At 37.5% G+C, this 22,975-nt stretch overlaps 2 protein-coding genes across 5 annotated transcripts; one reads left to right on the top strand and one right to left on the bottom strand.

Moving 5' to 3' along the window:
- Window positions 1-4,018: 4,018 nt before the first annotated feature.
- Window positions 4,019-8,679, top strand: LOC107783007 (kelch repeat-containing protein At3g27220-like). The gene is made up of 7 exons (XM_075256065.1): window positions 4,019-4,415; window positions 4,487-4,666; window positions 4,788-5,017; window positions 5,191-5,361; window positions 6,369-6,474; window positions 7,304-7,510; window positions 8,431-8,679. Exons 1-7 carry the CDS (start codon window positions 4,221-4,223, stop codon window positions 8,596-8,598), a joined length of 1,257 nt encoding a protein of 418 aa, XP_075112166.1. The 5' UTR covers window positions 4,019-4,220; the 3' UTR covers window positions 8,599-8,679.
- A 596-nt stretch (window positions 8,680-9,275) lies between these two features.
- On the bottom strand, window positions 9,276-16,082 carry LOC107783008 (non-canonical heme oxygenase HOZ, chloroplastic). Of its 4 annotated transcripts, none has more exons than XR_012711010.1 (9): window positions 15,770-16,082; window positions 15,203-15,403; window positions 14,999-15,101; window positions 13,475-13,554; window positions 13,315-13,392; window positions 12,639-12,730; window positions 10,086-10,275; window positions 9,873-9,998; window positions 9,276-9,781 (listed from the first exon to the last, which is right to left on the bottom strand). XR_012711010.1 is itself a non-coding variant. In XM_016603963.2 (9 exons), the coding sequence occupies exons 1-9, from the start codon at window positions 16,019-16,021 to the stop codon at window positions 9,665-9,667; spliced, it is 1,161 nt and encodes a 386-aa protein (XP_016459449.1). In that variant the 5' UTR covers window positions 16,022-16,080; the 3' UTR covers window positions 9,276-9,664. The 4 variants fall into 4 exon arrangements, 3 of the variants coding, with proteins under 3 accessions (XP_016459449.1, XP_075112169.1, XP_075112167.1); XM_016603963.2 differs by having other exon boundaries at window positions 10,164-10,275; window positions 15,770-16,080; XM_075256068.1 differs by having other exon boundaries at window positions 10,164-10,275; window positions 15,203-15,393; window positions 15,770-16,069.
- Window positions 16,083-22,975: the final 6,893 nt, after the last annotated feature.

Here is a 22,975-nt window from a genome sequence, read left to right on the forward strand (position 1 = left end):
TTGGACAAGGACTTGACCTATGAGGATGAGCCGGTGGCTAATCTAGACCGGCATGTTCATTAGTTGAGATCAAAGAGTTTCCCTTCAGTTCATGTGCAGTGGAGAGGTCAGCCTATTGAGGCAGCGACCTGGGAGTCCGAGTCCGAGATGCGGAGCCATTATCCCCATCTTTTCACCAACTCAGGTACTTTTCTATGTCCGTTCGAGAACGAATGGTTATTTTAGAGGTGGAGAATGTGATGACCCTAAAGGTCATCTCTTGTTTCAGAAGTCAAAACTATGTTTCGAGGCCTTAAAAACCTTTTTAGTCTCACCTCGATTTGCGTGCGCAGTCCGGACACGTTTTTGGAAAGCTTTTATGTGAAATTTTAGAAAATAATAAATTTGGCCCTTAAAATTGATTAAAGTTGACTTTAGTCAACATTCTTGGTAAACAGACCCGGACCCGGGATCCGGCGGTCCCCTAGGGTCCATAGTAAAATATGGGACTTAGGTGTATGTCCGGAATCGAATTCCGAGGTCCCAAGCCTGAGGAAAGAATTTTTAAAGAAAATTGTTTGCTGGAAAATATAAAAGCTTTTAGAAATGAAATGATGCATTTTCTTGATAGTATTGGGCCCATATATTGTTTTCGGAGCCCGATACAAGTTTAAAATAATAATTAAGTTGAATCTGTAGAATTTGGTAAAAATCGGAATTGGTTTGGAATAAATCGGACATATAGTTGAGAAAATAGAATTTTCAGTGTTCTTGGGTAATTTCATAAATTTGAGGTTTGATTCGTAGTTGTTGATGTTATTTTGATAATTTGATCGCATGAGCAAGTTCATATGATGTTTTTAGACTTGCGTGCATGTTTGATTTGGAGCCTCGAGGGCTCGGATGAGTTTTGAATAGGCCACAGAGTGAATTTAGACTTAGAAAAATAGCTGTTGCAGGCTCTGATCTCGCAATTGTGAGCCCAACAGGCTTGGCAATTGCGAGGGGCTGATCGCAATTGCGAAAAAATGCCCTGGCCATCCTTGCTCGCATTTCTTCACAAATGCGAAGTTCTCAGAAATTCCCAGCAGTCGCAAATGCGAAAGTAGCAGAAATTCTCAGGGTTTGCAATTGCGAACCCCTGGTCGCAACTGCGACATCTGCACTAGACAAGTGGGATTTTTGACGGGATTTCATTCAATTTTCAAACTCTTTCAAACCCTAAACTCTCTTGGGCGATTTTCCAAAGAAAGAATTTTATCCAAATCATTAGTAAGTAATTTCTAACTTATTTTCTTCAATCTATAACATCTTTTTACATGATTTCATTCCAAAATCAAGAGTTTTTCATGGGAAATTGTGTGTTTTTGGGTAGAAGTTAGGATTTTTAAATTTTGGGGATTTGGACCTCGATTTGAGGTTCGATTTCAAAACTAGTTGCATATTTGAGTTTGTGGGTCAATGGGTAGCCAGTTTTGGTTCGAACTTCGAGTTTTGACCAAGCGGGCCCGAGGGCGATTTTTGACCTTTTGGGGAAAACATTTGAGAATTCATATTCATGCATTAGAATTGGTTTATTTAGCATTTATTGATGTTATTGAATTAATTATGACTAGATACGAGTGAATTAGTGGTGGAATCGAGAGGTAAAGCGGTGGTTGAGTGTTGAATTACCCGTTGGCTTGAGGTAATTGTCTAACCTTGACTTGAGGGAATAAGAATCCCCGGCTTATTTGCTATGTGAAATTTCATATGTGTGGCGTATAGGTGTGGTGACGAGTACCTATGCGCCACCAAAATTATCATGTTTAGCTGTTTCCCTTCCCCGTTTCCTATTATATCATTCCTTGTCTTAATTGCTACCTACTTAACTGTTCTATGCTTTAATTGTTATTTGCCATAAATGTCTCCATGACTAATTGCTTTATATTAACTGTTGTCCTCGTACTTGGAGTGTTTAATTGTTTCATGGTTCCGCTTAGTTATATTGTTAGCTTGTGTTGAGTTGTTGGTGCCTTATGGTGAACTTGGTTGGTCTTGTTGTTTAGCCCACATGGGTGAAGTTCGTAATCGTAGTGATAACCCATTATACGAGTTGAATTGTAGAAATGTGAAAATTGAGTTAACTTGTGAAATTCTTAGTATTTCTCTTTGTGATTGGTCTTGATATGTACATATGTTGGGATCGGGTTGCACGCCGCAACAGAAGGAATAAGGGAGGAAAGTGATTGTCTGGTGGGATCGGGTTGCACGCCACAACAAGGAGTAATAAGAAAGGACAGTTGGGATCGGGTTGCGCGCCGCAACAAGGAGGAATAAAGGAGAGTGTTGGTATTATTATTGTTGAATATTGATACTGTTATTGTTGGATTTTTTATACTGATGTTGTTTATATGGTGGGATCGGGATACGCGCCGTATCAGTTATGTTTCTAGGCATGTATTTCTGTTGAAAGTCTATTAATGAGATATTGAAAAGCTCCTAAGGATTGGTTATAGCTGAAAAGTAGTAGTGGTACAGTTGGATTCCGGATTTATTTACTGTTAGTTTTTATTTATGTACATTCTGTATTTCCTTTTCGTTTAGTGTAAACAGTTGCAGGTCATATATGTTGTATGCCCGCCGTAGCCTAGTCACTACTTTATCGAGGTTAGGCTCGGCACTTACCAGTACATTGGGTCGGTTGTACTGATACTACACTTTGCACTTTCTGTACAGATTTCGGAGCTAGTGGCTGATCAGAGTTCGAGAGTGCTACATTCAGTTCAGGAGACCCAAGGTAGTCTTGCAGGCGTCCGCAGGTCTTAGCTTCCTCTTCTATCTTTACTGTATTCTGTTTTTATTTTTCCTTCGAAACAAATGTATATTTTTCTTTCAGACCATTATTTGTAGTAATCATAGACAGTTCGTGAATTGTAACTCCAGTTCTAGGTAGATGTTATTTCGGATTTTGTTAATGTTTAAGTTAAGCTTTTAAATTGTTTCTTCCGCATTTATTTCTGTTAATTCATCTTGCTAAGTCACTTATATCTTAAAGATAAAGGAAAAAGGTGTAATAAACTGTGACATTGGCTTGCCTAGCGAGTTCAATGTTAGGCGCCATCACGGGCCCGAAGGTGAAAAATTTGGATCGTGACACAATATCACACACACAAGAGTTATGCTCTTTAGGGGAGTGACGGGTTGAGACGCGGACTTTATATGGTAATGTATAGAAAATAAAGTATAAATAAAACTAGATATACGTACATAAACTCAATTCTAAAAGTGCTTACTGGTGTCCTAATTACAGTTATTACTGAAAAGGGTCATTTATGCCAGTGAACTATGCGAATTAGGACAGATATGCCCGTCGTTAATTGTTTGACACAGATATGCCCAATCCGTCCAATACTTGTTCATTTATGCTCTTAGTTTAACAGAACCACTCTTCTTAAATAATTAATAACCGGACCCAACCAAAATTTGTTGTCCCGATCCATTAGTACCCCGCACATCCTTATTTCAAAGATATTTTTTGATATATTATTTTTGTTTGATTGAGAGATTGTATGATAATCATATTTATTTATTTGAGTATTTGATAATCGATTTTTTTTGTTATACATTATTTCGGGAAGTAATCGTACTAAAAGTAGTAATATGATTGAAGAAAGCACAAACTAATTCGAATATTATATTATTAAAATAATAAATAAATATCGATTACTACTTTTACTAGGATTACTTTCTGAAATGATGTACTTGCTCAAATAAAAAAATATGATTATCACACAATTTCTCAATCAATCAAAAATAATATCTTTGAAATGAGGATAGGTCGGATCCTAACGGATCGGGTCAGCAGATTTTGGTTGGTTCCGATTATTAATTATATAAGAAAGACAAAATAGTGGTTCCGTTAAACTATGGGTATGAATGAGCAAGCATTGGATGGATTGGGTATATTTGTACCAAACTATTAAGGACGTTGATATTTGTCCTAATTTGCATCACTTACGTGACCCTTTTCCGTAATTATAAAGATACATATCTAGAGAGAGTAAATACAGTAAGAAAAAAAGAGTTAAAGAGGAGATGGCAGCGGTACTGAAGCCAAACAGAGCTCGTAAACATTTTACTTAAAAAAAAGGGGAGTGGCAGAGTGTGTCTGGAAGTAAAGTTGGGATTGGGGATCAAAAAATTGGGTGTGGTCAGTAGTGTCGTACCGAGAGGACAAGATCTGGGGATTGGGCAATGAAATGAGAATAGGGAAAGCAGCAGCTGGTTCTAAGAGTAGCACCACCACCAAATTGGTCTTTATTTGCGTGGCGCTGTTGGGGGGATTTCTTCTTGTAGATCTGCTCTGGGCTTCCTCTTCTTCTTCCTCTTCCTCCTTCAACTGGCCTCTCCCAACATCCAATGTCCTTGTCTTTCCTAATCAGACTCTCCCCAAGGTAAATCAACTGCGCATTCTTCACAGTTTCGTTTTCCCTTCAACTATCCTCTCAATTTTAATTATTATTAGGCGAAGAAAGACGGAGATGCCGGTCCCCAGAGGATATTATCAGCTACTTTTGCGGATTTGCCAGCCCCGCAATTGAAGTGGGAGAAGATGGCCACATCCCCTGTGCCTCGCCTTGATGGTGCTGCTCTCCAGATCAACGACCTTCTTTACGTCTTTGCTGGTTATGGCACCATTGATCATGTCCGCACATCACCCTAATAATTTTCCTTTGTCCGTCGTTTTCTTTTTTATTAAGCGAACTGCCAGATTTTCTCACCTTCTGCCTGTAATGACATTAAATTTTTTTTTTTTTTAAAATTAGGTTCATTCGCATGTGGATATTTACAATTTCACGGCCAATTCATGGGGAGGGACATTCGATATGCCCAAAGAAATGGCTCATTCACACTTGGGTATGGTAACTGATGGCAGATACATTTACGTTGTTACTGGGCAATACGGTCCCCAGTGCAGGGGTCCTACTGCTCGCAATTTTGTTCTCGACACTGAGACGAAGCAATGGCAGGACTTGCCTCCTTTGCCAGTCCCAAGGTACTGAATTTATCGCCAGGCTTGCAGAAATGGCTCTTTCACACTTATGCTTTCTCTTTGCTTTCTGAATTTGAGTTTGATGTAAAATTCTATAAGCTTATTAATTAGGTTACTGTACTGTGTTTGAGTTTTATGTAAAACCATATAAGCTTATTAATGAGTCTGATTCTCAGGTATGCGCCTGCAACACAGCTTTGGAGAGGCAGGCTTCATGTAATGGGTGGGAGCAAAGAGAACAGACATACCCCAGGATTAGAGCATTGGAGTATTGCTGTTAAGAATGGAAAAGCTTTAGAAACAGAGTGGCGGACTGAGATACCCATTCCTCGTGGTGGACCTCACAGGTTTTCGACTGATTTCATGCAGATATTATTATAAGCATAATATAATATATGTGGCAGATTGCATAAGGCACTCTCAGAAGGAAAAGTCCGGAAAGGGAAATCTTGATGGGCAGTGTGAAGGGTTCATCTTAGAAGGAATGAATGAACACCTGATAGCAGCAATAATACTTTGCACAATCTAATTTAAGTTCAGTATAGAGCTGTTAGTGAATAGTAACTAGGGTCTAGGAGCTTTAAATTCAAAATAACAAAGATGAGAAATGAGTTTTTCCTACTAATCTTTCTAAGGTGATGAGAACTTTGGCAGTTTAGTGATTTGAAATTCACAAGAGTGCACAGTTATTTGGGGATAACATGGGATAAGGAGGGAAGTTGCATGCCCCGTTTTCTTTTCTATTCAGGGAGATGTTATGTCCATTTTGATGTTATAGTTTGTGGTGTTGTTTTTGTTCTCAAGCTTGTCCTTTCAGTTTCAACTGCATGATGCTTTCATTGTTCTTTTGGGTTTGAATTTGTATAAAGCGATTGTGGTACTGTGGAGAACTCTTTCGTGTATTCTAGCCTGGTTTTTTGGTGCTTGCGAGATACCCCTTTTGGTGTGCTTTGAACAGGAATAGATGTCTGCATATCGTTAAGGCAGAGGATGGGAAGAGAGAAAAAGAGGAGGAGAATATCTGTGCTGGTGATTCAATTAGTATTTTTTTCCTAGAATATACTCTTGTGGATGAGTGAACTGATTAACAAATTTGATAAATCACTATGCCCCAAGTCTTGGTTGCTGGACTCAAACCTTTTTCAACTAAACAGTTGGTATTTCTAAAGCTTTAGGTTTCAATTAGCAAGAGAATAATCAAATGCAAGTGACATATGTGGAATGTATATCCAAATTTGCTTTGTGTGATGTATTCAGAAGTTAGCCAGACATGTATGTTGTATGTTAACCCGATAAGTTTTTAGGAGTGCATAATTGAATAAATTTTCTGCTTCTTGCTTGACCTTTCATGCAGGGCGTGTGTTGTATTTGATGATCGACTTTATGTCTTTGGTGGTCAAGAGGGTGATTTTATGGCTAAACCTGGATCACCTATTTTCAAATGCTCGCGTAGAAACGAGGTAATCGGACTGTGACTTGGCTTCTGTAAGTCGTATATTTTTTTGATAAGATAAGGAAATTTCATTAATAAAGTACCAGTGAGGTAATACAAAAATACGAACAGGGGATTACAGCATTGCTGTTCCAGTTACATTCCCAGAAGTTCCTGAAAATTAAAATATTGAGACCAGTTTTCTATCATGTTACTCCTAAAACAAAAGTATAAATTCTGTTGGCGTCTCTTTTTTTTAAAAGGGAAATATGGTTTTTATTGCCCTTCAAAGCATCTCTTGTTCCTCTCCAACCAATGTGTAAGTCGTCTATTGGTTTAAAAAATTTTAAAAGTTATGTTCCAGTTAAGCTTTGGGCATTAATGACTTTTTATGGGATTTTATTTTGCTTTGCATGAAAAAATTTGGCCAGATTAAGACATGTTTTTTTCTCACTTTGGGTGTAGACAGCTAGTCATTGTCCCAAAGGATCTTCCTGTTAGCTGAAATTTGCCAAATGGAAGGTCATATTTCCCTTTGTGGCATATTATTATTTAAAGAAAGAAGAGGTTCTTGACTAGTTGATTCTTTGGCTAAACCAGCAACAATTGAAGGATATTAGTGACATCAAGTTTATATGATCATTCTCATCTTTGTTCTCTACTATCCAGATCCTTTGCAAATTGAATAACAATATAGCTAAAAGATGAAAACTGGAAGAAGGGTGGGGGGTTGATAAAAGCAGATCAAGTCTCACACTCCCAAAAATACTGAGAATTGGAGCTGATGTAGGGGTTGAGAGTGTGTTTACTCTAATGTCGTTTTGGCTAAATCTAACAACGGAGCTTGGCTTTTACAGGTTGTATATGATGATGTTTACATGTTAGATGATGACATGAAATGGAAAGTGTTGCCTCCCATGCCAAAGCCAGATTCCCATATAGAGTTTGCTTGGGCTATTGTCAACAGATCTCTTGTAATTGTTGGAGGAACTACTGAGAAGCACCCAAATACCAAAAAGATGACCCTTGTTGGAGAAATATTCCAGTTTCAGTTTGATACACAGGTATTGTTTCTTGTCTTCGACAAATTGCAAAAAAGGTGTATTTGGTTTATCTTAGAATTTAATGATTCCTTATAACCTGTCACTTTAATCAGCTTCATTTAGCTTAGCAGATACGTCGATCTGCATGATGCACTTAGACGTATCCATTCATTTCAATTTATGTTCACTCTGCACAAAAGGTACACAAAGGATCTAGAGTGTCTTATTAGGATCTTATTGATACCCTCCCCTCTTTCCTCGCCCAACAGTCTCCTATAGGTCTGTTAGAGGGAAACTGTTCAAAAACATGGTGTAGCAGTTACAAGTTATCCTTTAGCCGACTCATAACTCATCAAAGATATGCCTGAATATGGCTATTATCTATTTCAATTCCACATTTCTCTATCACATAGATTCCACGGGGACAGAACAAATACAATGCAAATTTAGATCTCAACAATTCCTTTAATTTGGTCCTCAAATTTGACATTGCAAGGTTAAAATTGGCTATGCAAGTGAAGATTCTTATTTGTTTTTTTACAAGTACATGAACTTCTTTCTCCTTTTATCAATAATTTGAACTGTCTACGTGTTGGTGATGTGTCAAATACTCTGCCCTGGCATCTTAGCTTCACATCTTTACCTTATGATCATCACACTCAGTAAATCTCTTTGGTCACCTTGGTCATGCAGTTACCTTGCCTTGCTCCTACGTGTAGAAATCAGGTATCACCACAATAGAATGCATGCTTTTCACAACAATGATTGATGTTAGACAATTGATATTTTAACTCTCCACTTTACAATTGTGTCAAGTCAAAAGTGAAAAGGTAAATTAGGATGAATGGAATTAACGTGATGTGATTCTAGAAAACAACCTGTTTCTTATGTGCTGCTTTTTGTATTCTTGGTTTTTACCTGCTGGTTTTGATCCAAAGCAGAAATGGAAGGTTATTGGCAAACTTCCTTACCGTGTAAAGACAACTCTTGTTGGCTTCTGGAATGGATGGTTGTACTTCACATCAGGACAAAGAGACAAAGGACCGGATGATCCAGCGCCAAGGAAGGTCATTGGAGAGATGTGGAGAACTAAATTAAAGTTGTTATGAGCTCATATTTTTACCTAACCTTCTGCCCTCATAGAGAAATGTTATAGTGTAAATTAATGCGAGTGCTTTTGTTACTTTCTCTTTTTTATTTGTTTCCATGCGATTTATTTTGGTCCAACCTCATTTAGCCATGGGTGGAAACCAATTACACAGTGGAGAGTGGGCAGTGTTATATTCTTTTAGCTTCAATTTGTTTTTTTTCTTTCTGGAAATGGATACGTGTTAAAAAAAAAAAATCTCCTCTCCTCTGGTCTGGTGGTTCTACCACACGCCGTCATAACCTTGAGTTTCATTTTTTTTGGTGGGTGCTTGAAAGTGACAAGAAAGAAGGTTGTTTGTCAGTCTTTTCTGTAGAAGAGAAATCCTTTCAAATATCATCTCAATCCCAGTGCTTGCTATAGGTGGAGACGCCATTTTTTTTACTTTATATAGAATGTTCATCATCTGAAATGAAGTAGCCAATCTGACCAAACTTAAACCTTTGGTCTAGCGTAACAATTTCTTTCCCAAAGCTACATACCTTTTGGGCTCTCTCTCTCTCCGCAAGTAATTCTGACCAACACTTTGCAAGAACTATTCATTGGCCATGTTGGGGCCAGACCATACTTCAAAATTAGCCAATTGGCAATACATTCTTTCTTCTAAGTACAATTATGTGCATAGATCAAGACATGACTTTCATAACTAAAGTGCGCAATTTTACATTTTACTGGTTTCCAAGTCGGCAGTTCAATACGGTTCCAGGTACATGAATCATGAAGATACCTAATTTGCAAATAAAAGAGTGTATTGGCTTAATCTATACCAAAATATTTCAGATGCTTGGGAACCTCCATCTGCAATGAAACCATAGAATTAGGTGGACGGGTTACGTTTTCTGATAAATAAAATAAATAAAAACCTCACCCGCAAACACCCATAACCTTTGTAAGTTTTACAAGTTCATGCTTCCCCAGGAAAATTTAATGATCTCACAGTCTTGCAACACAACTATTCTAGCACACATGGCCATTTCACCTAGTTTTCTAACATCCTTGAGTTACAAACGCATTCCGTAATGGTAATTTCATTTCTCCATATTGTACAATCGACCTCCATTTACCAGTTTCCACAGTGCTGCTTTTGCTTCTTCTAGTGTTTCAACGGACTGACCTCCTTCAAAAGATATTCTCTGAATGTTTAACTGCAGGAAATTTTTAGTGAAAACACTTGGTTACAAGGGTAGAGGGCAAGGCAAAAGCCAATAACATAAACAAGTAGTACAGAGAAAGTACCTGTGCACCCTGGCGGACACGGATATCAGTTCCCTTGCTATCTACTGATATTATGGCAGCATCATCCACCTCAGCTTCTCGTGACAAAAGATCCTTTAGAGGCTTTGAAAAAATTGCATTTAGCTCCTATAAGAAAAAACAACTTGTTTTCAGACTTGCTCCGAAAAAAGGAAGGAGAAAGAGGAACTTATGAGCTGCTACTTCCACAAATACCTTCATACATATAGCTGCATAAAAACATTAATCTAGTAGCCTAAATGCCACCGATTTCTCGAAATGCCAAAAGCACACCTTAAGATTTTGTTCACCTCCATCAATAGCAATCTTGTCAGGCTGCAAAGTTTCATAATCCTTGACATCCACCCAAGCAACTGTTCCAAAGCCTCCAATGAAATATATATCACTGTTGTAGGTGACAAGGCAGGTTAGTGGTATTAGCTAGAGAATTACTAATCATCTTAGCAACAACACGAATCTTGATTTTCAAAAATACATTGACTAAAGGAACGTGAAACATGTGGATTGAATCTTCCTATTGATGTACTATGCTTTGCAACAAAATAATTGGCTGAGGAAAACAAAATGATGGGGCCAATATAGAAGCTCGCAGGGGGTAGCCTAAACCAACATCCACAACAAAATAAGTGATGTCGTGCGATAATTCCATGTATTTTGACGTTATTTGCCCTACTTGCTTGTTTTTTCGATGCTAATTTGTGTGACAATTGTGCTTAATAGAGCTTATTTCACGTGTTGGAATGCTTGGACATGAATTGAAGAAAAGTTGCACGAAATGGTACCTCAGAGCTACAAAATGGAGCAATAAAAGAAGACGTGCAAGACAATGAAAAGTCATGGCCATAGACAGTGCAAGGCATTGTCCAGGGCACTGTCATTGGCACCCCAAACAGTGCCTCCCGCAGAAACATTGGCGCCATAGATATTGCCTCGCGCAGAAATATTGGTGCCCCAGACAGTGCCTCGTGCCGACGATGCTTTCCGAGCCAATTTTATTTCCTCCTTAGTTTTGGACGTGGACACGTTAACCCTAACTTATAAATACCTCTTAAAGTTGTTTTTTAGAAGGGGAGGACACTATTGGAGAGTCAAGAAGGCTACGGGAACACTTGGAAGCAACAAACCACAAGAGTTTTCTCTTCCGTTCTTCCTTCATCTGTATTTTAATGCTTTCAATTATTATCATGATTGTTAGTATGGTTATGAGTAGCTAAACTTTCTTATCTAGGGTTTGATGGAACCTATTGGACGATAATTCTTCTTACGTTTTAATATAATTTTGCCTTTGAATATCTCTACTTGTTCAACTACGTGTATATTGTTGTTGACTGAATGACTATCATTTAACTGTGCCTATTTATTATGTATTGCTTGAGAAAGAATGCATATTTAGGTTTTTGTCAAACAACGTCACTCTCAAGGTATATGAGAGATCAATACGGCGGGTTTAAAAGTGGAATTAGAGATAACGAAGTTTTGACGTGATCATAGTGCGCGGTGAAAAAGTGCGAGCTAGCGTAGTTCGAGAGAATATGTCTAGTAAATTGTGGTAGTTGCTCGAGAGAGAATTACGATACCTGAAAAGCTCATGACTAGTGGGGGATACTTAGGCGATATTATAGAAGACGTAGTCGGAAGGATTCCGACAATTGGAGAAATCATAACTCTAGGTCTCCTTAATCTTGTTCCCAAAACCTTAGTATCTTTAGTTGTTAATTTACTATTTTAATTTGCTAGTTAATTAGTAAGAAAACAGAATCTTAATATTTATAAATTAGGAATTGTTCGAGCTTGCACTCTTAGTGATACTTAACAGTTACAGTAAAACCTTAGTTCTCTGTGGGATTCGACTCCGGACTCTTAGACCGGATTATATTTGCAGCGACCACTTATCCTTTTTAAGACTAGAGTTGGGCGTGATCAATAAGACAAGCCCTTAGAAGATCTTGTACACAGCCAAATAGTTAATAGTTCAGAGATCAATTGTATTGAAATTTGGCATATGCATACAAATTGAGGCATATAGAGTGCAAAAAGAACGGGTACGACTAAAAGTAACTTTTACATGGATGTTCTAAAGGAAATAGTTACCAGTAAAGTTGCTTAAGGCACGCAGATTATGACTATGTATACAAGAACAGTAAAAACACACTAAACGTGTAGCAACACATAATTATCTGATTTGAGATGCAAGAGACTCAACTGTTGGCAAGTGGGTAATGCCAACAGACAGAAAGATTCCTACTTTTCCCTAGCATTTTAGAATAAGCAACATCTCTATACTTGTACTATTTCTCAACATCAACATAATTCAAAACCACTTGGGTCAAAACTAGGTTTGCTAATGAGGAAATATTTGGCAGCAAAAGAACTCATTATAAGCGGTTACAGACAGTAAAGGATTTTCATGTAATAGAGCTGATATCATCCAAATTAAGCAGTACCCCTATACAAATAAAGACTTATATGAGACACCAAAAAGGTTGCATAAGAATGGAGGCTTACAAGTTACAACTAAGTATGAAAACTCTGAGTTCACAGAAACCTTTTTCTTTTCTTTTCTTTTTGTAGGTATTAGAAGGGCTGAAGATATCACACAATCCATTTTCTAATGAAGAATTTCCCCATATTGCCAGAATATGCAACTGGCAACTCAAGTCTCTCTAGGAGAAAATGCATTCAACAGTAGAACCAAAAGATAAAGATGCTATACGAGGAAAAAGCTACTCAGAGGAAAAAAGTGATAACCTTATATTTTGCATGCGAAAGTAATAAAAGTTTCCCCATTGTTGAGAAGCTCCTTGCTGATGTTTTGATATATACTGCTTATGTGCCCATTCCTGTGGAAACAACCGATATTGTTTTCGAAGATCACTCTAACATTTACAAATCGGAGATATTATTACCGAAAGTCAGAAGAAAGAACAAAATACAAAAAGGCATGTGCAGCTCTGAGCCTCTGATATTAAACACTAAAATTAGAGAAACCAACATGCCACTGAAATCTGAATGCAGGATCAAACAACAGAGAACACAATTAGTCCAAGTCAAGCACGATAAACCAACAGGGACAACAACTATTCCCTAGTCAAAAGGGAAACTGACGGAAATACATTGAGGCATAATGAAAGAAATTTTATGCTTCATCTGGATGTGCACCTCTCCCTCCCTCCCTCTCTCTCTTTCTCTCGACCCGATGCTTTTCTTCTTATTTTATTACTATCATACAGATTGTAAAGGAGATATACACAAGATAGTTAGGAGAAAGTCCAAATGCCTCCAGGGTCACGAGTCTATAAGCAACAGTAACAATTTCAGGACGTCAAAAGAAAGCCTTTATCTAACAAATTCCTGGTGCAGTAAGAACCAGTTTATTCGACAATAGTTTATGAATAAATCACTAAAATTTGAAGAAGGCAGCTACCTGCTGATCTTCTGGGAGAGGATAGACATCACCGAATATTGTTACCCTTGCATTAGATAAACAACTCCAACCCGGGATCTAAAAAGCAAAAGTTGAAGAAACTCAAAGGCAGAAGATTTCAGTCAAACATAAAGAATGATTGTGGAAATACAAGACTAACCTGTACAACCAGTGTGCATCTAGGGTCAGCTAGCAGGTTCCTTGTGTGTATAGCTAACGGTGAGAATGAAAATATTGGGTCTGAAAGTAGGACAGATCCATGTTGGAGCATTATTGGAAGATGGATTTGATGGAGATAACCTTGAACAAGTATTTCACACCAAGATTTTGCTTTTCTTTTTTTATTATTATTCTTTTTGTATTCCATGTTCAGCTTTTAAACAATGTCAGGAACATTAAACTAGCTGGATTATTTAATTTACTTTGAAATTTACCCGAATTTTATTAGGCGTGCTTTTTCAGGCAAAGTCTTGTCAAACAGTAGAAGCACTTGGATAAATTGTTTAGTGGTACTGATATGCTACAGTGAAACTCAAATCACCAAGATAAATACCTCTATGTCACAATTGTAACATTCAATTGTGTAATCGGTGCAGTCAAAGAGAAAAAAATACGAGAGGAACCTCCCATTATATCTTTTGTTTAGCATTCTGTTTATAATTTATACAATCAATTAGTAGTTAAGCCTGATGTTAAATTACAATCTGCTTGTTTAGCAAGCCTTCCTAGCCACCAAAAGTGCAATTTGTTTGCCAAGGACCATAAGTAACCCAATGCTCTGTACGGGAAAATGAAAGAAGAATTATTTCAGATCATTTGTGGTCTCCTCTTGGATCCTTATCGTATTTTCTCAATCACGGAACTTTGCCACTATCAGATAGGAACTAAAAAGATGCCTTTGCAGCAGGACAATATTTTTTAGCTTTTACAATAATCCTATTCGTAATAAACTAGAACAATGGATTTCTCACAGTCCATCACTATTCGTCAGAAACTAGAGTTTATTGACTATTGGTCAGAAACTAGATATAAGGAATTCAATATTTCAAATAATTAGGTTGGTTGCTGGCCATGGAAATTGATTTGGAAGGTTAAAATTCCTTATAAAGTGGTATGCTTTACATGACTGTTGGCAAAGGAGGCAGTCCTAACCTAGGATAAATCGGTAAGGAGAGGAGACCAGCTTTGTTCTAGATGTTACTTATGTGGAGAGGAGGCAAAGACAATCAGTCATCTTTTTCCGCATTGTAGGGTGACTTCAAAATTATGGAGGATGTTCATCAATTTGAGGGGATTATTGTGGGTTATGCCAAGAAGAATTCTTGAAGTTCTAGCATGCTGGAACAGAGAAGATAACCCTTCCAGTCATAAAGAAATATGGAAGATTCTTCCTACTTGCATCTGGTGGACAATTTGGAAAGAAAGAAACCGTAGATGCTTTAAAGATAGATCCAGAAACATCCAGAAGATGAAAATGAAATGTTTAGTTCTTTTTTTATTTTTTGGTGCAAAGAAGAATACTTAGAAGATCATAAATCTACTATTGATGGATTAGAATCCTTATGAGAAGAAAAAGGATTAGGAGAGTTTCTCCTGCACTTCACCTTGTAATTATGGGTGACTCCACAGTTTCCTTATGTGTAGTCTTTTTATTTATAAAAAAACAAAGAGTTTAGTGACTTACGTCCCATGGCATCTGGTGCAAAATCTACGAGTGAGCCAAAGGGGTAACCTTCTCGTCGATGATGCATCCGAGACATAACGGTGCATAAATGAGCAAACCTAGCCTACAATGATGGATATACAGGGTGGAGGAAAAACTCAAGAAAGCTTTTAGCTTTACAAACTTGTGAGGAACACAACAAGATATCTGGTACATGGGAGTTACCTGCTCCATTAAGTTGCGAACAGCTAAGGCTGGTTTAGGTAGGCCATGAGCTGAGGTTGCACTTTGTACACCTCCAGATATGGGAGTTCGGAAAAGCCCAGCCCTTGTACCTCCACCAGTCGTGCTGAGATCAGGGGGTGTAACGGACTTTGTTGATTGATCCAAACTAACCTCATTTCCTTGTCTTTGATCTGAACTATCCTTTAGAATATGAGAGAGGCCATCACAATTCACAACAAAAATGAAGAAGCTATTTCGAATTTCCAGTTATGGACTATATGGTGGAAAGAGAAGCAAGATTCATCGTGCCAAAGACGAAGTGCATCTAAGGTGTTTAAATTAATAATACTGAATGATGTCAAAAAGTTCAAGGTCTATTGTCTATCTATATCACCTAATGTAAATCTGCCTCTGTCTCAATCTGAAAAATCTACCTTTATCCTTTTTCCCGATCTAATACTCCATTACAAGAAGGAAAAAGAGTAAGAAAAGGAACAATTTTAGATGATGTACAAGGGAAAAGGTAGAATTTTTAGCACTATACTACGACAAGGCGAGTTTAGTTACCTGTGACAAAGAAAAAGTGCCTTCAGAAACTAGAAAACCATTATCATTGTCATCCTCTTGTTGGGCACGGGCAAGCGTCAGGTTGGGGAAGCGGCAGCCGAAGTAACTCGTTCGCAGAGACCCCGAACCAGGCTCGTTAGTTGGTCGAATGGATTGAAAAGCAGATGGAATAGTCTCTGAAAACCTAGAGAGAGAATGGGAGCTTGATAGGGCAGCATCCATTGATGAAGAGATAGAAACTGACGATGTCATCTTGTCTGTTGTTCTACTCAGTTGGAGGGAAGACGTTGACCGAAAAGCTACACTAGTACAGTATTTGTCGTATTTCAACAAGTTTTAGCATTAGCGGTAACATGAAATAGCACGGGGCTAGCCATTTTTTGAACCGATCATTAAAAAATAGTCGGTACTTGCAAAGTTATTGAAAAATAATTATTATTTTGCTGCAACAGGGATCGGTCCAGCATAATATACTGAAAATCGGTATATCTGTATATGAACTTCCAGCATATTATGCTGAAACTCCAACACGCGAAAAGTTCCAGCATAAGATACTAGAGATTGGAGTACGTGTGTATGAACTTGCATCATATTATACTGGAACTCCAGTATATTATGCTGGAGTTCTAATATATTTATGCTGGAACTCCATTATAATATATTGGAGTTCCAGTATACTTTTGCTGGAACTCCAGTATATTATGCTGGAGTATTTTTCGGATTTTGAATAGTGTTTTCGTTCAGATTTATCTTTACATGAAAAGTGGCTAAATTAATTACTTTTAAAATTATGGCTATTTTTGAATGACTACTTGTAAATTTAACTATTTTTGCATTTCTCGCGATTTTGATAGGATGGACAAAGTCCAGGCCTAGTCTCAGTTACGAGCCCAACTTATTTCCACAAAGACTTATCCATTACACGTATTTTAACTTGTCCTTTAGTTCACGTTCATTGTATTATATTGGACCGGTATATTATATTGGAACTCTAATATATTATGCTGGAGTTCCAGTATACTTATGGTGGAACTCCATTATAATATATTGGATTTTCAGTATACTTTTGTTAGAACTCCGGTATATTATGCTGGAGTATTTTCCGGATTTTGAATAGTGTTTTCGTTTAGATTTATCTTTACATGAAAAATGGTTAAATTTCGATTACTTTTAAAACTGTGACTATTTTTGAATGATTACTTGTAAATCTGATTATTTTTGCATTTCTACCGAATTTGATAGGATGGACAAAGTCCATGCCTAGTCTCAGTTATATGCCCAACTTATTTCCACAAAGACTTGATCCATTACCCATATTTTAATTTGTCCTTTATTTCACGTTCATTGTATTGTAAACATATATAGTGACATATTGTATAGAATTTTTTGGACAAATCATTCTTTAAGAGAAATTTTCATAAAACACTATCTTTTAATGGTAATTAGCTATCTATAGATATCATTTGCTATAGTACGGATTGTAGATACATTTTCTGTTGTTATAAAATATCTTAAATGTGTTTAAGTTACTATATTCATGAATACGAGCAAAAATAGGCGTGAATTAGGGAAGTCCAGCTAATCAGTTGTTGTATTCGAGTGTATTCGACTGTATTCATGGCGTGAAACATGGGATTACAGCTGGACACATTCGATTGTATTCGACTGTATTCACGGTGTGAAACAGGGGATTACACTATTTTTAAACAGAAAGTGAATCAATTAACATAATAGACTCATAATATAACTCAACAAACTCAATTATAACACACAAAATTTGTATTTCCAGTTATAAAAAAGATTCTCAACCGAAAAATACTCCAAAAACATAGCAATCTTCAGAAAAATTATATAATACATATGAATACGTAAATTATATTAATTAAAAAAAACATATGACTACATTCATGGCATATAGCGAGACAATGAATACAATAAAATACATAGAATACAACGGGATAGATTGAAATACAATGAAAAAAAGATAGTGAATACAATGAAATACATGGAATACAACGAGATATATTGAATTACAATGAAAAAAAGACAATGAATACAATGAAATACATACAAATACATCGTGATACGTTGAAAATACATTGAAATATATTAACAGAAAATCAAGTTGCTTAGCCCCAAACTTCGTCGTCTTTGTTCAAGAACAAACCCTAATTTCCGGCGAATCTGCCGACGAGCAAAAACCCTCAACTCTTTCGCCTCTTTCTCTTCATCGAATATCCCTGTAACTCATTAGAACAAATGAAAAGAATGGAAAAACCCTAGCACACAACTAGAAATTAGAGGCACCGCACGATATAGACATAGTAATTCACATTATTCACTGACACCACCAAAAACACATCTGATTTTTCCTCATTACCACCATCGCCATTTTAACTCATAAATCTAATACAAACACTTTTCCTGTACAAATACAAACTGACGTCTTTAGTCAAAAAATTCCTCGGATTAGTAAAAGAAAAAAAAGGGTTCCGAGCGAACAAAGAGGGGTTTTAGTGCAGAGAGGGGGGGGGAGATTAGATAGAGTAGACGATAAGGTTTTGCACAAAATTGAGGGGAAAAGTCAGAGAAGTCTTCGTGGTATACTAGGCAAAATCACCATTTGTGACTATTGGTAGGTGATGTGAGTGAGAGGAATTTTGAGATTGAGCATCGTGTTTTCAGGGAATGGGGGAAGAGAATGACATATATCAAAGTAGAGAGATAACGAAAATAGTGTAACTGAATAGCATATTTAGTGGCTTCGGTGTAGGAGCTAACCAAAATTAGATATTTTGCTATAAACATTAAAATGTTTCTATAGAATATAATTTTTTTAAATAGAATTTATTTAAAATAAAGAAGGTGTTAACATTTGCTATATAGATCTTCTATCTTTGCGAGCACCGAATAATGTTAGGACTGCTGAAAAAAGAGTGGAAATGGTATTTGGGCCAATTTTAATAAACTAAGGAATTTTTACCTCCTATAGCATAGCTTTACACCTTATTTATTATAAATAAATGCCGTTTTATAAAATTATATCCTATAGTTACCTTTTAGGTTTTATAGCAAATTATCTATTTGTGGTCACTTCCTACTGTTAAGCCGTTAAATACGCTGTGAAATATTTTTCTCTCTCATACTTTCTATTCTCTCTCTCCCAATAACACCGGTATTGTATACAATTTTGTTAAACCCACGTTATCTCTCCACTATCTCTCTCCCAACCCAGTATCTTCCCCACGAATACAGCTTCCATTATCAACTGATTCATCTCCATTCTCTCTCTCAATTTTCAAAATTGTTTGCCCAAAAAAATTGTGGTAAGTGTTAAACTTGTTAGTTTTTCGCTGGAATATGTATTATTCTGTATAATTGTACTTTTTTTAGAAACAATCACCATTGTTATCCTTTTACAAAAAACTCGAATTTTCTTCTTCAATGGCGGATTTAACTCCTTACAAGATGGTTATCCGAGGTATACCGACCAAAGCACTCAATTTCGAAGGGCCATCTTTCGATTTGCAAATCACTCAAGCAGAACATGTATTTGCAGGTTTAGCAGCAAATACAGTTGCAAAAAAGAGAACAAAAATATGCAATGACACATCGAAATAAGCCCAATTTGAGAAATTTCCGAAAGAATCAACACTTTCACTATTTGTTTTTAGATGTATTTAAATGTATTTAGATATATTTGGGTGTATTTAGATGACTTTGCCTGTTGTACTTATGAATGTGTTATATATTTCAAATACACATATGTATTTTACTGATAAATAATTATTACAGTGTCTTTCACTGTTTGTTTTTAGATGTATTTAGTTGTATTAAGATGTATTTAGATGTATTTACAAGACTTCCATTGTTGTACTTATGAATATGTTATGTATTCCAAATACATGTATTCATCTAAAATGAGTACATGTTTTGAAAATCTACAAAATGATAGCAAAGAAAAATGAGGGATTGAAAATCTAGAGATTGCTCTGTTTTGTGGTCTTTTTTGCTTGGGAAATCTTTTTTTTTAATGTAAAATACAGATTGTGCGTGTTATAATTGAGTTAGTGGAGTTATATTAGGAGTCTATCGCGTTAATTGATTCATTTATTGTTTTAAACAGCTTAAAAGACCATTTTTACGCAGTTTACGTTACTGTATTCACAAATACAACTCGCGAATACAGTCAAATACAACCGTTGCTTAGCTGGAATTTCCTGTTTCATGCCGAGTTTTGCTACTGTATTCATGAATACAGTAGCTTAAATACATCGAATACACTCTATAACAACTGAAAATATAGCTATAAGAAGTAATTTAGTAAATGGTAGTTATAGCTAGCTAATAACCACTAAAAATAGTGATTTGTGAAAATTTCTCATAAACTAAGTACATAACAATGCAGTAGTTTGAAGGGATTTTTACATTCCTATACACTATTTGAAACCTTATTACTATTACACCCCATAATATTCCGTCGATATTACGTCCTGCAGTATTATATTACGATGAGGTTACGCTTCACAGTATTAAATTACAATGATATTACACCATGTAGTATTGTATGTTGAATTTGTCGTAAGGTAATTGACATCAGTCCAAGGAAAAGATTATTTGGAGATTATAAGGATTATGCTATTTCAAACACGTAATGAGTAAATTCGTGAAGATGAGAGGGGAACAAGTAAAAGAAAATGATTTTCGTCCAAGTTTAGCATGTTGGGATAAAATATGGCCTGAGCTAAAATACTCGATATTTATGGGCTAGTGCCATACAAGGTACCATATGACCATAATAGTAAAGTGTATAAGGTATGTGAAAAGTAAGTAGTATTTTAAGTAATTTGAGGTAATTCTTAACTATATGGGTGATTGGTTAATTATTGGATAATGGAATATTACCAAATTAATTAAGGAATTAATTATTGGATAATGGGATTCTTAATAATGGGATATTAGTCATCAATTATATTGCATGAGGGATAGATAGCCATCTTAGAGAGTCCGTGGTAGAGGTCAGACGGGTGAATGATAGACTAATGACTATTAAGTTGGTGGTAGGTGAGGGTACTTTAAATGTCGTTAGCACGTACGCACCGCAAGCAGGCTTGGATGAGGATATTAAGAGGTGCTTTTGGGAGGGGTTGGATGAGATTGTTCGTAGTATACCGCCTTCTGAGAGGTTATTCATAGGAGGAGATTTCAATGGTCATATTGGGTCATCTGCAGGTGGGTACACTGAGGTGCATGGCGGCTTTGGTTTCGGAGAGCGGAATGGAGGGGGCATTGCGCTGTTGGACTTTGCCAAGGCTTTCGATCTAGTCATTGCGAACTCAAGTTTTACGAAGCGGGATGAACATTTGGTTACTTACCAAAGTTCGGTGGCGAAGACTCAGATTGACTATCTCCTCCTCAGGAGAAGCGACAGAAGGTTGTGCGAGGACTGCAAGGTTATCCCAGGTGAGACCCTCTCAACGCAGCATAGGCTTTTAGTGATGGACATTTGTATTAGGATAAGGAGGAAGAAGAGGTCAGTACAAGGACGCCCCAGGATTAGGTGGGGCGCCTTAACTGAGGATAAAGCTAAGGAGTTGGAAGGAAGGTTATCGGCAATGGGAGCTTGGAGGAGTGGTGGGGACGCGAACACAATGTGGTCGACGACGACGGACTGAATAAGAAAGGCGGCAAGAGAGGTGTTAGGGATATCTACGGGCCTCAATGGTGGTCACAAAGGAGATTGGTGGTGGAATGCAGTTGTCCAAGGTAAAGTGGAAGCGAAGAAGGCGGCTTACCTGCGGTTAGTAGGGAGCACTAACGAGGAGGAGAAGCGAGAGAACAGTCAAAGATATAAGGTAGCTAGGAAGGAGGCAAAGATGGCAGTGACGGAGGCTAAGACGACAGCGTTTGCTCGTCTGTATGAGGAACTAAGGAACAAAGGTGGGGAGAAGAAGTTATTCCGACTCGCTAAGATGAGAGAGAGGACAACTCGAGATCTAGACCAGGTGAGGTGCATAAAAGATGACGACGGCAAAGTTTTGATGGGAGATGACCAGATTAAGAGAAGGTGGCAGACCTACTTTCATAAACTTCTAAGTGAAGAAGGAGATCAAGATATTAGACCTGGGGAATCGAGGAATGCCGACAGTCACCATGAATTAAGTAATTGTAGGGACATTGAGATCGATGAAGTCATGGAGGCAATGCGTAAGATGAGAAGGGGCAAGCTACCGGGCCAGACAAAATTCCGGTTGAACTGTGGAGGTGTGTGGGTAGAGCAGGCTTGGAATGGCTTACTGCATTGTTTAGTGTTATATTCAAGACTAATAGGATGCCTGAAGAGTGGAGGTGGAGTACAATGGTCCCGTTGTATAAGAACAAAGGTGATGTCCAGAGCTGTAACAACTATAGGGGCATCAAATTACTAAGTCATACCATGAAAGTTTGGGAGAGAGTGGTAGAAATGAGAGTGCGAAGGACGGTGTCTATTTCAGACAACCAGTTCGGGTTCATGCCGGAGCGATCTACCACGGAAGTTATCCACCTTATTAGGAGGTTGGTGGAACAGTACAGGGATAGGAAGAAGGACATTCACATGGTGTTTATTGATCTGGAGAAAGCATACGATAGGGTTCCTAGGGAGGTCTTATGGAGCTGCTTAGAGGATAAAGGGGTCCCGATTGACTATATTAGGGTGATTAAAAACATGTATGATGGAGCTAAGGCTCGGGTTAGGACAGTAGTAGGCAACTCTGAACATTTTCCAGTTACTACGGGGTTGCACCAAGGGTCTGCGCTCAGCCCATTCCTATTTGCCCTGGTGATGGATGCACTGACTCATCATATTCAAGGGGAGGTGCCATGGTGCATGCTATTTGCTGATGACATTATTCTAATTGACGAGACACGAGGCGGCGTCAACGAGAGGCTAGAGATTTAGAGATATGCTCTTGAGTCTAAAGGTTTCAAGTTGAGCAGGACGAAGACGGAATACCTCGAGTGCAAATTTGGAGTTGAGCCGACGGAAGCGGGAGTTGAAGTGAGGCTTGACTCTCAAGTCATTCCCAAGAGGGGTAGTTTCAAGTACCTTGGATCAGTTATCCAGGGGATCGGGGAGATTGACGAGGATGTCACACATCGTATAGGGGTGGGGTGGATGAAGTGGAGGTTAGCGTCGGGAGTCTTGTATGACAAGAAAGTGCCACC

This window comes from Nicotiana tabacum, chromosome 6, assembly GCF_000715075.1.
Source record: "Nicotiana tabacum cultivar K326 chromosome 6, ASM71507v2, whole genome shotgun sequence".
Taxonomy (NCBI): domain Eukaryota; kingdom Viridiplantae; phylum Streptophyta; class Magnoliopsida; order Solanales; family Solanaceae; genus Nicotiana; species Nicotiana tabacum.